The sequence below is a fragment of the Prunus avium genome, chromosome 3 (genome assembly GCF_965620075.1).
Source record: "Prunus avium chromosome 3, drPruAviu1.hap1.1, whole genome shotgun sequence".
In the NCBI taxonomy this organism is placed as follows: domain Eukaryota; kingdom Viridiplantae; phylum Streptophyta; class Magnoliopsida; order Rosales; family Rosaceae; genus Prunus; species Prunus avium.
Window position 1 is genome coordinate 24,970,573 of NC_142286.1, and position 12,345 is coordinate 24,982,917.

At 38.5% G+C, this 12,345-nt stretch overlaps 1 protein-coding gene across 1 annotated transcript; it reads right to left on the reverse strand.

Moving 5' to 3' along the window:
• Window positions 1–5,440: 5,440 nt before the first annotated feature.
• LOC110766989 (ankyrin repeat domain-containing protein EMB506, chloroplastic-like) lies at window positions 5,441–7,713 on the reverse strand. Its single transcript, XM_088249967.1, has 7 exons — window positions 7,199–7,713; window positions 6,658–6,737; window positions 6,339–6,437; window positions 6,141–6,239; window positions 5,960–6,058; window positions 5,761–5,859; window positions 5,441–5,634 (listed from the first exon to the last, which is right to left on the reverse strand). Exons 1-7 carry the CDS (start codon window positions 7,647–7,649, stop codon window positions 5,530–5,532), a joined length of 1,032 nt encoding a protein of 343 aa, XP_088106093.1. The 5' UTR covers window positions 7,650–7,713; the 3' UTR covers window positions 5,441–5,529.
• Window positions 7,714–12,345: the final 4,632 nt, after the last annotated feature.

The following is a 12,345-nucleotide window of genomic DNA, read 5'->3' on the forward strand; positions in this document are numbered from 1 at the left end:
GTGGTCTCGTTGGGTTGAGAGTACCCTGAGACTGGGTTTGATGAGTCAGGATTGGAAGAACCCGGATTCGAAGGGTTGAACAGGCTGAGTTCAAGCCTCGACGACGACGACCCTAACCCACGAGCAGAGTCGTCGTTGCACAGCTTCAGATCAAGTAGGAGCCGAGAACTTTGTGATAGCGACGAAGATGATTTGACGGCTAGTGGTGGTGGTGGTTGTTGAGTATCATCATCATCAGAATCATCGATGACAATTTTCTCTTTCCTTTTCATCTTCAGTTTTTGGTCAAGATTTTCAGGGCCATCTTTTTGTGTTGGTGGTGGACCATCTGAGGCGGCTGAGGTGTTAGAAGCCTCAGAAGTAGGGCTTAAACGTTCCACTCTGGGTTCTTCAGACATCCCGAGAATAGAAATTTTGGGTTTGATGAAAAGATTTGGGGACATCAACTCCTTTTTATTAAGGATTTGAATTAATGCCTTATCGTTCATGTTTGGAAGGAAATTTCATTTTGTTATTGGAAGAGATCTTAATTTCGATTCCTCTCTATCCTATTAATCAAAAATATAAAGATAAAAAATCAAATATGTATGATTAAGCTCTGACAAAAAGAATAAAAAGACTTCTAGTTTACTTGCTAACCAAACACAAAGCATCAACTTTCCTAGAAAGTTTAACAAAATTGAAGGGAACAAAACAATTTCATGGCGAGGCGATGGTCTCAATAAGTGTAGATCTCTTCAACCACGAGTCAAAAATCACCACAAACGACCAGATACCCAAAATCCATCACAACAAAAAGCATAAATAGAAAATTTATGCGAAGAGAGGGAAGAGAGAGAGAAAGTAGTAAAGTGAGAGTGGAACTTCCAATTGGAAGAGGAGAGAGAGAGTGTGAGCGTTTCGCGCCTTATTAGGTAAGTTCGCTATCGTATGCGGAAACAGAGGTTAGGACGAGGGAATACGACGCGGTGAGGATAACCATGTATTGCAACGTGGCGGTTTATTATTGGAATGTCGGGTTATTGTCTCCTGCATGGCCAATAAGGAAGTGAGTATTTTAAAGCTTCAGATGAGACTGAATATGGGGGATTACTGCTGATGCTAATTTACACCCTTGTAATTCCCATTAATTTTTTGGGTAATAATTTCTCAGTAGGGTTTACGGATTGTTGATATTTTCCATGATATGAGTCAACAAGATAGTTGATATTTTCTATTTTTATGGCATTAAATTAAAGAATATTCAATTATATTATAATACGTGGACGAGTTATACTATATGACAAAACTATAATTGCTCTAGTTACTTCTATATAAGGAGTTTAAGATTGCTCATGTTTCATCTTCTACAGTATCTTAACTTTGCTCATAAGGTTTTTTTTTTTTTTTTTTTGGGTCAAATGCTCATAAGAGATTACGACAAAAAAAAAAAAAACTTTGGTCATAAGGTGTTAACTGATTTTAAATGAGAAAAAGCAAGCTTGTCTCTATGCCTGCATAATTATGGAGAGAAATAAGGCCTATAACAGTAAATCTCTCTTTTTTAAACTGGTCCTTTATTAAGGCTTGTATGATTAAATTTGGCTTTGCTTCTCAAGTTTATTTTTCTATTTTATTAAATTATAAATGAGAATTTTCACGAATGGAGTGTTAGTTGGATTCGTCAGGCCTTTAGTCCCAAAATAGATTAATTTCCACAAATCTTTTTTTTTTTTATCTCAACTAAAATTACTAAGCTATAGAAATCTTTCTTGGTCTATTAATTTCCACAATCCTTCGCATATAATATTATACTAAGCTATAGAAATCTTTCTTGGTCTATTAATTTTTTGGGGGGCCTGAGATTAAATTAATCTTAGCTCATGGAATATAACCCAATCTAATATCAAAATATTCCTTCTAGAAAGACAAACACAACGGTAGGGGAGTGATAAATAATCTTTAATCAGTCCTAACATATTTGATAATCTAAATCTTTCTTAATTCAGATAAATAGAAGGACGGGAGTAGAACTCTTTTTTAAAGTCATAGATTATTTGATTTTAAAGCGATGTATGCATCTCAAAATCTCTGTATCATGTTGAAACTTCTTTCGTTTGCTGGTATTGTGACAGATGGAAATAAACAGTTGATCACCATGACTTTATATATATACAGGGCAATGACTTTGCAGTCTTTGCCATTGTTTGACCGACTTGGGTAGTCTCGAAATATTTTGCCTCAGTTTAATTTGCATATGAACTCAAAGCGGTAGAAATCGGCTGTCAGATATTAAATCTTTGTGGACTGAAATATATTCATGGGGTCTTTCCCTGAAAAACGAAGAAAATAAATTAAATGCGTCACATGCATATATTGGATTGTTGAATTTTGAGATCTCGTCATATATTGGTTTGGTTCTCTCTTCTCTCAGTTTTCGGCTCCCGTTGCTGATCTCCCATGTTCTCTAGTTATCGGTACCTATTCGGCGTTGGTTTCTGGTTGCTCTCGGATTTCGTTTTGGCTGGTGTGTCTACATGGTGTTGGTTTTCTTTGTGCGTTGGTTTCTGACCTAGGGCTTCGGTGCCGCTTCGACGTCGCCTCAGGTCCTCATTGTTGTGTGTTGTCGCTTTCTGTTTCCTTTCGATTATTGCTTCCAGGTTTTTGGTGTGTGGCTGCTTGGTGTTTGCTCGAAGCGTTGGGGTGTGACGGCTACGGTTATGGGCTCTATACCTTAGCCTGCCGCCACACTTTAGCTTTAGGGATGGCCTATGTCAGTTGGTTTCTTGTACGCTTGTGGGTGTCTTCCTACGTCTTCCTACGGTGATTCACGATCGCGATGTTTCTGTTGATGATATTGAACGCTCCTTTAGGAGTCATTTGGTGCTCACCCCACGGGAACAGGCTGGGGTGGTTATTGGTTCTTTAGCCGTCTCTAATAGTTTTATTGGATTTACCTATAGTCTTGTGGCCAAAGTCCTGTGGATCACCGTGTCAACAGTTATGGTTTTATTAAGACTTTTTTGAATCTTTGGAAGGAAACTAAGGAGGTCTTAATCAATGAAATATAGTCCAATAGATTCTGGGTTCGCTTTGTGAGTGCTAGGGATCAGAAAAGGGTCCTTGAAATGAAACCCTAGCTGTATTGACGCTCATTAGTCTTATTGGCCGAACTCCCAAATGAAGATAATATGCACTTTATGCCTTTGACGCATGGCACTTTTTTGTGTTCAGTTACACGGTGTTCCTAGCTTCTATATGACGATTGTCGTTTCTCAGGCTATTGGTGCTATGTTAGGAGATGTTATTCAGGTGGATAATCGCGATGGATCTGATTGTAAGGGTCGTTTTATTCGCAACCGTGTGCAATTTGATGTTACCTTACCTCTCATTCGTCAAGCACCGGTCACTTTTCCAGAGGCTGGGGAGAAAATGGTGGAGTTCATATATGAGTATCTTCCTAATTATTGCTTTGCTTGTGGGCGGCTTGGCCATTCCACTCAGGCGTGCCTTAAGAAATATGAATCCATTAATGGTCCTCTTACTCCGAGTTTGTGTGATCAATTGTACTCGGCTTTTGGTAATTTGGAAGGTATTACTAATTTATGAGGTAAACCCATTAGCTCTGTGGCTCTCCGATCCTCGGCTTTTCCCCCTCCTTTCAGGGGCACTACTACTTTTTCACAACATGGTTTGGGTGATCACGATAGTCCTAATGATCGTTTTTGGCGTTCTCACTCCTGTGATAGGGATGAGTTTACGGATCATCTCCTCCCACTTTATCACATTGTCATTGGGGTTTGGAGGCCATTGATTTTCTTCATTGATAGGCTGGTCTCACTGTTGATGAAGTTCACTCCCCGGTACCACCTCCACCGATCCCGCCTAGGTTGGAGTTGGGTCCTCTTCCCATGGATATTCCCCCAAGGAGGTACCTTCCCAGGCACCCCCTGCACTATTGGGGGTTTGACTATTGTACAGGTTGTAGGTGCACCTTCTGGATCAGTTGTATCTCCTAGTTTTGGGGCCACTTCTCAGGATTGTGTGAGTCCGGATCTCTTTGACCCTTTTGCTCTCATGCCTATCTCTGAAGGTTTACCGAAGAAGAAGGGTCGTGGCAGACCCAAAAAATAGGATAAGGGTTCACATAATGCATCCGGTAAAACCAGTGTGAAGTGCAAGCAACCAGATGAGGTGGTTATATGTGGTGATTTATTGGTGTATGTTGCAGATTGCGTTGGTCATAAATGCTTCTGTAGTGGCGATCATTCTGATAAGGCCAAGGAGACTAATCTTGTGGAGTCTCCTGGGGGTCCACCTTAGTGTGCCGCCGGAGTGTCCGTGGACTTAGCATCCGACGAATGCTCTTTGCCATGAAGTCATTTTTCTTTGGGTTAAGTGGCCATCATAGGGTTTTGTTTGTGTTTTTGCTTTTTTGAGGAGCTTTCTTCGGTTTTAGTTTCTGTTTTGATGTCCTTTGTTTTCCCCTTGTTTTGTTGCTCCTTTGCAGCTTTTCTCTGCTCTACGCTGCCCGAAGAACTGTGCTTGGTCATAGGAGGTTTTCTTTGTCATGTTCTGAGTTGAGTTGAGGTGCTTCTCAGGGGTCATTTTTACTACCGTCTTCTGTGTTCTTCTGCTGTGTGCTCTCCTGTGTTTCTTTGGTGTGTCTTGCAGTTCATGTGCTGGTCAAAGGACTATGAGTGGTCTCATAGAAAGCTTCCTTTGACCCATTGGGATGCGTTGCGGTTCTCTCATGAGGGTCTACTATGTTGGTGTCTCGTTGGGGGTTTTTTTTTTTTTTTTTTTTTCTGTTCTTGTAACTGTGTTTTTTGGTCTAAGTCAGATTCTCCTGTTAGTCCTTGGCATGTGTAGTACTCTTTCATACCCTGGGGTTTGTCCCATGTAATTTTCCTATGAAGGTTTTAACGAGGCTACTATTTTCATGCTGGTCTTCGTATGCATTTTTACTCATGAATGAAATCTTCTTCCAAAGAAAAAGAAACTATGTAGCATAAATAACCATCACTAAATATCTAGCTACCTATAACGTTATTTGTTGGAAAGATCGTGTTAATTCTAAAGAACTTCGGCTGAATGTTCAACCAACTTTCTGGTATTTATTTGATAGAATGCTTTCCTTGTCCTCCATTCTATCTCGTAATCTTCGAAATGCAGATTTTTCGTACACGTTGCTCATTTAGCACACCAAATAAAAATTATGCCTTGGGATGAAATATTACACTAACAAATTATAGCAAGTCATTTATCCAACAGCTCCTGTACTGCCATATTCTGCAAACAAGTGCATCCAGCGCGTTTCTATTACCTGTTCACCCTCTGATGATATATACATGCCTCTATTTACAATGCATTCAACCAATATGCTTCTTTTTGCGTTCTCTCTGCCCCAAAATATTCCATCCATGTATTTTCAGTTTCCCCCCAGATCTAAACAACGAGATAAAGTCGGAATAATTAGTTGATAAAGCCATCTTGGATGCAGAATTTTTGAACATATAAATACAAAAAACACACAATCGACTGTGTATTCTAAAACTCTCTGTCCATTGGCACTATCTTCAGTAGCTTGGTGAGGTCATAGGACTTAAAGTCTTTCCCGTAACATAAGCCAAGATCTAGGGGAGTTCTGCCATCCTGAAAATATGGAGCAACTTTGTTGAGATCACTTTTACAGAAAAAAGGAAAGAATAAAAAACGGAGTAGAAAAATCCTTGCTTCATCTCTACTAGAGATCCCTGCTCTGTATCTGGTTAATCCTACCTTATTTCTTCTACTCTTATCTGCACCATTGACTAACAAATTTTTTGCAATATCTCTATTTCTACTTTGTACAGCAATATGCAACGGAGTCCATCCATCCTGAAATATGAGCATATGAAGTTGTTAACAAGCTGGGGAAAATAAAAGAAAAAGGACAAACTGGATACAGCTTTGAGAAATTTCAAAAAATAAAACTCACATTATCTGCAACATTGACATCAACTTTATATTTGATCAATAACTTGACAATCCGCTTGGTGCCTACTTGTACTGCATAATGAAGTGGCGTAACACCATCCTATAACACAATAATCATAAAAACTTATAGTTCCCCCTCAGAAAAACAGACCAGGAGACATTAATCAAAATCTTTTCCTTACCCCATCTCTGATATGAGGACTTGCACCTTTTCTTAGAAGATGACTAATAACAGCTTCCTTTTTGGCTATGATTGCAGTATGAAGAGCAGTTACGCCATCCTGTTTCACCAAATGAATCTGAGGTTTACTAATCCAGGTACTACAGGGTGCTATCAAATTGGAGATAGATATGGGAACTCCATTACAGATAAAATTCACCTTATCAACAACGTTAATATCTACACCATCATCAAGTAACTTGTCCATGAAAGTAACCAGCCCCGATAGTGCAAGAGTATGTACTGGATTCCATTTTGCCTGAGTAATGAAGGTATAAGACACAATAAATGAAGGAAAAAAAGTAATCACTCTCTACTTGCACATTTGACTTCTTATTAACAGTTGTTTTAGGGAGTGAGAAACAGTTCAATCAATCTGCTCAATCTACAATTCATCATTTGTACTATAGGAGGTAGGTAATGGCATGAGCAAACTGCTAGAAACTCATTTTAGTTAAAACTTAAACAGAAAGCATTACAGTTGATATTTTCTTCATATAGGGAGTCGCATGCTTTTGCAAAATTGCCTTTTCTTCTTGCTCCAAGAGCTGTTCCACCTCTGAAATAAACAGATAATACCAATGAATATTTGGTGTTTACCAGGAACTGAGATGCCCAAAAAGGTGTTATTACATTGAAGAAGAAATTATCAGACCAGTGTTTTAAGATCTACATGACCAAGAAATTGTAGAGTACAAATCATCAGCCAGAACTGAATAATCTTACTACAGCAACAATGTTCTAATATTGCAAGATAACATGGTAAGTCTAGGAAAAATGTTATTTTGTCAAACTATCAATTTTAACACAGCATAAGAGAACATTACCCAATAAGACTTTTCGTAAGAAATCATTTAAAAATAAATAAATAGTAGGGAAAACTAGGGGTTTTCCATAAACTTTCCAGAAAGATCATAAACCCTCTAAAACCCAAAGCTTCTTTTAACTTTTAGAACACCAATTTCAGAGAAAACAGTAATATTGACGCAACAAGAAAATAAAAGGAAATTAAGAACAAACCTTTCACAAGTTCCTCTTCATACTTGTTTGTTGTGGACCTGTCAACAGAAGCAGCAGCTGGACCACCTTTCTCTTCTTCTCCTTCTTCTTCCCATTCACTTTGGAAACCCAAGTTATGTTCTTCTGTTTCTTCCTCATCTTCACTGCCGCTGCCATCGTCAGGATCTTCCCACGTTCTCATGTGGGTCTGTAATGAAGATGAAGATGTTGGGTTTGACTCAACCAAAAAATTTCTCAACTTTAAGTGCTTCTCAGCACCATGGAAGCAGAAGCTTCCCCTCCTCATACTATACGCTTTCAAAACATTGGTGTTATGAAGCAATTGTAATTGATGGCTATTTTCTTTGGCCGTGAAATGCTTGAAAGAGCTCAAAATTGCAAAGGAATGGTAACCTTTTGGGGCAGAGAGTGAGTGTAGAGCTGAGAATGGTGAGATTGAAACCGTGCCCATTTGTTTTCAGCGACCGAAGTAGCCACTGTGTGAGTCTATGAGAGAACCCAAGTTAGAAGGGAGTTTGGGTATGGAGGAATGGATTAAAGTTCAAGACTATCAAATGGGTCGGGTCAAACCGGATTTAGGAATAGAGGGTATTGGGTATAGAGGAATGGATTAAAAAGATACAAATGGGTCGGGTCGAACTGAATTTACGAATTTAAATAGGGGTGTGTAAAATTTGATTCAATTTTAATTGATTTTGATGATTTTGCGGATTGGATTGGATTCCTAATTTTCCAAACCGACATGATTGGATAGGATCAGGGCCGGTCTTGAGATTTTGAAGATCCTATGCGAACCTTAAACTAGGGCCTCACATAAGCTAACACAAACTTACACTATTACGTAATTTCATACAATAAATGTTTTTTTTTTCTTAAAGTGACCAAAGTACCCCTACTTCCAAAGGCAAAATTGAAATTTCACAAAAGAATTAAATTTGATTAAATCGATTAAATTGGATCAGGGATGTTACACCTTTTGAATAATCACCATGATTGTGACGATAAGTCTTTATCGTAATAGATCATATTCAGATATTAAATATTTTTTAACACCTAATTTATTTTGTATCAATATTCCAAGAACATCATTAATTGGATGCGACTTTTTTGGTTGAGTTAGTTGGATGCATTATTTTTGCAAAATTAAATATCTGAGCATATATAAAAACAATCATGTACCACTTTACTAACCACATTTTTAATTGAGGTGAGCCCTATATATGGAAGTCTTATCTCTATGGGCACTTGAAAATAAAAAATCTACATGAGTAATTGAAGAGCTAGCGTCAAGTCAATGATGGGGACGTATGCACGTGACAAGCAATGTCTGCACATAGGAATATAGATATTATTGGGGAAATTAGAATATTCTTGCTGAAGAATATATATATATATAGTGCCATGCATGCAGTTGAGAGATTCAGTGTCATCATTTGAGGAATGAGGTGCTTAGTTGTTGGATCTATTTCAATGAAATCATGTGGTTGAGATTGATTTAAGTGTTTAAACTTGTTTGTGTCTAATGACTTGCCAAAAACCCACATGTACGTACGTTTTACTACGTAGCAAGGCTGCTATAACTCGTCCACGTGTTATAATATGGATGGGCGATATGGTTAATATTTCCCACTTTTATGATATAATATCAATAAATATCCACTTATATATTCTAACAAATGAGTTATACCATGTGATATACTCTCATACTACGTACACTATAATTACTCACACTTAAAGCATCCACAATGGGGTCCCTAAACCACTTTCTTAGACAAATTTTAGGGAGGAATTGGAAAAATACAACTCCAACCATGCTCCCTATTCACCTCCTAAAATAGAGAGACCTCTAGGAACTCCTAAATCTGAGGAGAGAGAAAGAACTCCTAGTAGCTCCTTATAATTTAATGATGTTTCGTTTTATGCATAGTTTAAACTTTTAATTAATACAAACTATTTTTTTTTTATAGAGATGATAACCAATCATATTGAATTAAAAAATAACTATAGTATTTATGACTTCCTAATTTAGGGAGTATGATTGGAGTTCAAATTTTATAGAGTTCCTAAATAACTTTTGTGTGTTTTTAGCTAAATTTTAACTAAAGAATAAGGATCATGACCTTTGCCTACATAATTACTGACTAATTCCTTGTGATCGGGTATTTATTATTTCAGTATGTGGTTGTGAAAGTAGCTCGGATATTGAATGTTGGTGTTGACATTGGACAAGCTGCTATAAACAGTGGTTGCAACATTATGTGATTGAGAGACAGCATGGCAGTTTTTATCTTTCAACGAAAACAATAAGTTTCAAAAAAACAAACCAAAATTTTAATTTGACCTTAATTGTCATTATGGTGATTTTGCTGCTAGCTAGGTCACATTTGCATATGACTCTATTCTTTAAAGAAATTTTACTGGTCCTGTACGTTATAAATTTTCAACTATAATTTTTATAAAAAAAATTGTCAAAGGATTAAAAAAGAGAGCCAAGGAGAGATACTGGTGATGATTATTACTTACAGATGTTGGCTGCGCAAATCTCACGGCCTGGAGCTCCGGGCCGAGGGGATATGCATTAACACGTGGCTTCCTTCTTTTGGATGCGGTGCGGTTGTGCGCGGGCGTGCCAGCACAGTCTACCGTGCATCGAGATGGTGATGTAGATAAAATGGTTAAGTGGTGCGCCTGTTTGGGTTCGACTTCTAATCAAACAATTGTGACCGAGAGAGGAACTGATCTCGGCCGTCAGGTTCACGGCCTGAGCTACAAGGCCGTTTAATGGTGGTGTTGATGGTGGATTTTGGGCGTTGCTCCGGCGCGTTGCTCAGGGAGCGACGGTCGTATGATATATGGGATGAATGAAATAGTAACAGAGATGGTGCTCCCTTGAAAATCAAGGGTCGTATGATATATTGATGAACGGATTTTCCTTACAATCTAACACTACTCCTAGGAAAGCAAGTAAAGATATTGAAAGTGCATTACAGGAAAATATAATTTGCTTCGTGGGAGGCTTTGGTTTGGTGTTTGAACCCTTTGAATGTAGCTTGAACTTGGTATTTATAGGAAGAGCTCTTGGAGGAGTAATCAAGGCTGAAAATCTGCATGGTGGAGCCTGATCAGAGCAAGTGGGTAGTCCAATCGACATTTGGGATCGTGAAGCATGGTGGTGTGACCCCATGAATCCTGGTAAATCTCGGTCGCCGCCCTGATCGTGGGTTCTGCGCTTCTGGCCGTAGGGACGCATTTAATGCCCTTGTTTGGTGGTTGGTGATCTAACCTCAATTTGTAAGAATATTGGTAAGTATGTTTGCGCCTAACCACTCGGATTTCTGTCATCAAATCCTGACTTCAGTCACTTCCCTTCTTCCCTCGTGCATTAAATGCCCTTTTGCAGCCAGTGGGTTTGCTAGTCAGAGGCGTTACTTCATTAAATGAAGCGTGGGACCCTGCTGCCATGCGACGATTTGACTCTTAATATCTTCGGTCGTGTCCCCTTCGTCCTTCGGCCTCGGCCTGACGATACCGTGGTTGTAAGGCCGAGATGACTATGCCTTTGCAACTTTCCCTTTGTTTTGAGGAAGGCAAAAGCGCCGCATTTTGGATCGCGAATAGGTGCTGAGGCCGAGGGGGGAAAACCCCTTCAGTCAATGTTCGACCATGATTTATCAGGCACAAACAACATAAAATAACGTGTTTGCCTTTAATTATTATGATTATTAATTGTTGTTACCAAAAAAACCAAAAAAGAACTAAAACTATGATTGATCTACACAAGCGGGTTTTGAAGTCGTGTCCTGAATGGAAGTTGAGGTCTTACAAACCAATACAACTAGAAATGTCTTTGTGTCAAAAATTTGCTCGCTAAATATATATATATATATATATATATATATATATATATATATATTATACACATAAAAAAATTCGGGGGCCCTAAAAAATCAGGGGCACTGTGCGGTGGCACCACTTGCACACCCTCAGGGCCGCCCCTGGATAGGATGACGAATTTGCTTTTGAGAATCCAATCCAATACAATCTAGTTAGTTTCATGCTTATTCCACTCTTGTAGGTAATCATAATTGAGAAAGTTATAAACCAAGTCGTTTGATGGACTTATGTTTAATATATTACGGAATCAAATTTTTTTTTTCTCTAGCATTTGGCTTATATTTGGCTCATTGGTAGCAGATTTATCGTGGGAGGAAGCTATGTGTTTTACGTGGATTGGAGGATGTGATGACCCCTTGATGCGCATGTCAAGTCAATTAGCCGTTTGACTTGGGATGTATGAGATATTTACCCAAAGTCAATGAGCATAATCTCCTTAATTATTATTATTGTAGTTATTAAGGAGATCTCCAAGATTTTGGGATGATCCTTTAGTGGCGTGCTACCTAAGGATAAGTCCTATTAAGCTTATCCCCTTAAGCCTTATCTGATCTACGCTTAGATCAAACATGCGTCTAGGCCCGTGTTGGACTTGCTTGTCCATGGGCTTTTGCCAAAAAGAAGGCCTTGCAAGGCTTTCATGGCCAATATGGGCTCAAGCAAAGGCCTTGCGACCGCTGTCAGCTTTAGGGCAATAATCCCAACTACTTTCATTTAATGCTTTATTGGATGCTCCTCATCCTCTCTTTCCCTTTGCCAAGGGCAATTTGGCCCATGTAACTACTTTTTAGTATTGTGGCATCTTGTTATTGGAGTGCAATTATTTGCTCCCAGAATTATTTTTGAAATGGTTGTTCTACCTTACCCCTCTTCTCTTAATGGTAGCATTGCCTCTTAGTCTTTAAGCATTTTTACTTTGAAATATCAGACAATTGTCATTTCTTATGACACATCATCTAGTAATGTATATGATTTCAAGACTCAACTCTCAATTCAGCATGTGCAAGCACACAGAGAGCTTCAGTTGAGATATATCTCAAATAAGCTTATTTGAGGGACACCCTTGTAGGGCCCACTCCGCATTGTTTTTCACTAATTTGAACTATCTATTTATAGATATTCATTCAAAGATCATCTTTGCAAAAAAATCACTTCAATTTGAAATCATTTGACCAATCAATTAGATGGTTGCTATTATAGTTTTTTCTTGAAGCACCATGTTCGTCTATTTTGTTGGTTCCAATTAGATGCCT

Excerpts from the sequence above, each read along its gene's own strand:
- LOC110766989 (XM_088249967.1), bottom strand. The coding sequence starts at position 7,649 with ATGGGCACGGTTTCAATCTCACCATTCTCAGCTCTACACTCACTCTCT. Across the intron at positions 6,059-6,140 it reads GTCCTCATATCAGAGATGGG|GATGGTGTTACGCCACTTCA; the intron begins GTAAGGAAAAGA and ends ATTGTGTTATAG. Across the intron at positions 5,860-5,959 it reads ATGTCAATGTTGCAGATAAT|GATGGATGGACTCCGTTGCA; the intron begins GTGAGTTTTATT and ends CTCATATTTCAG.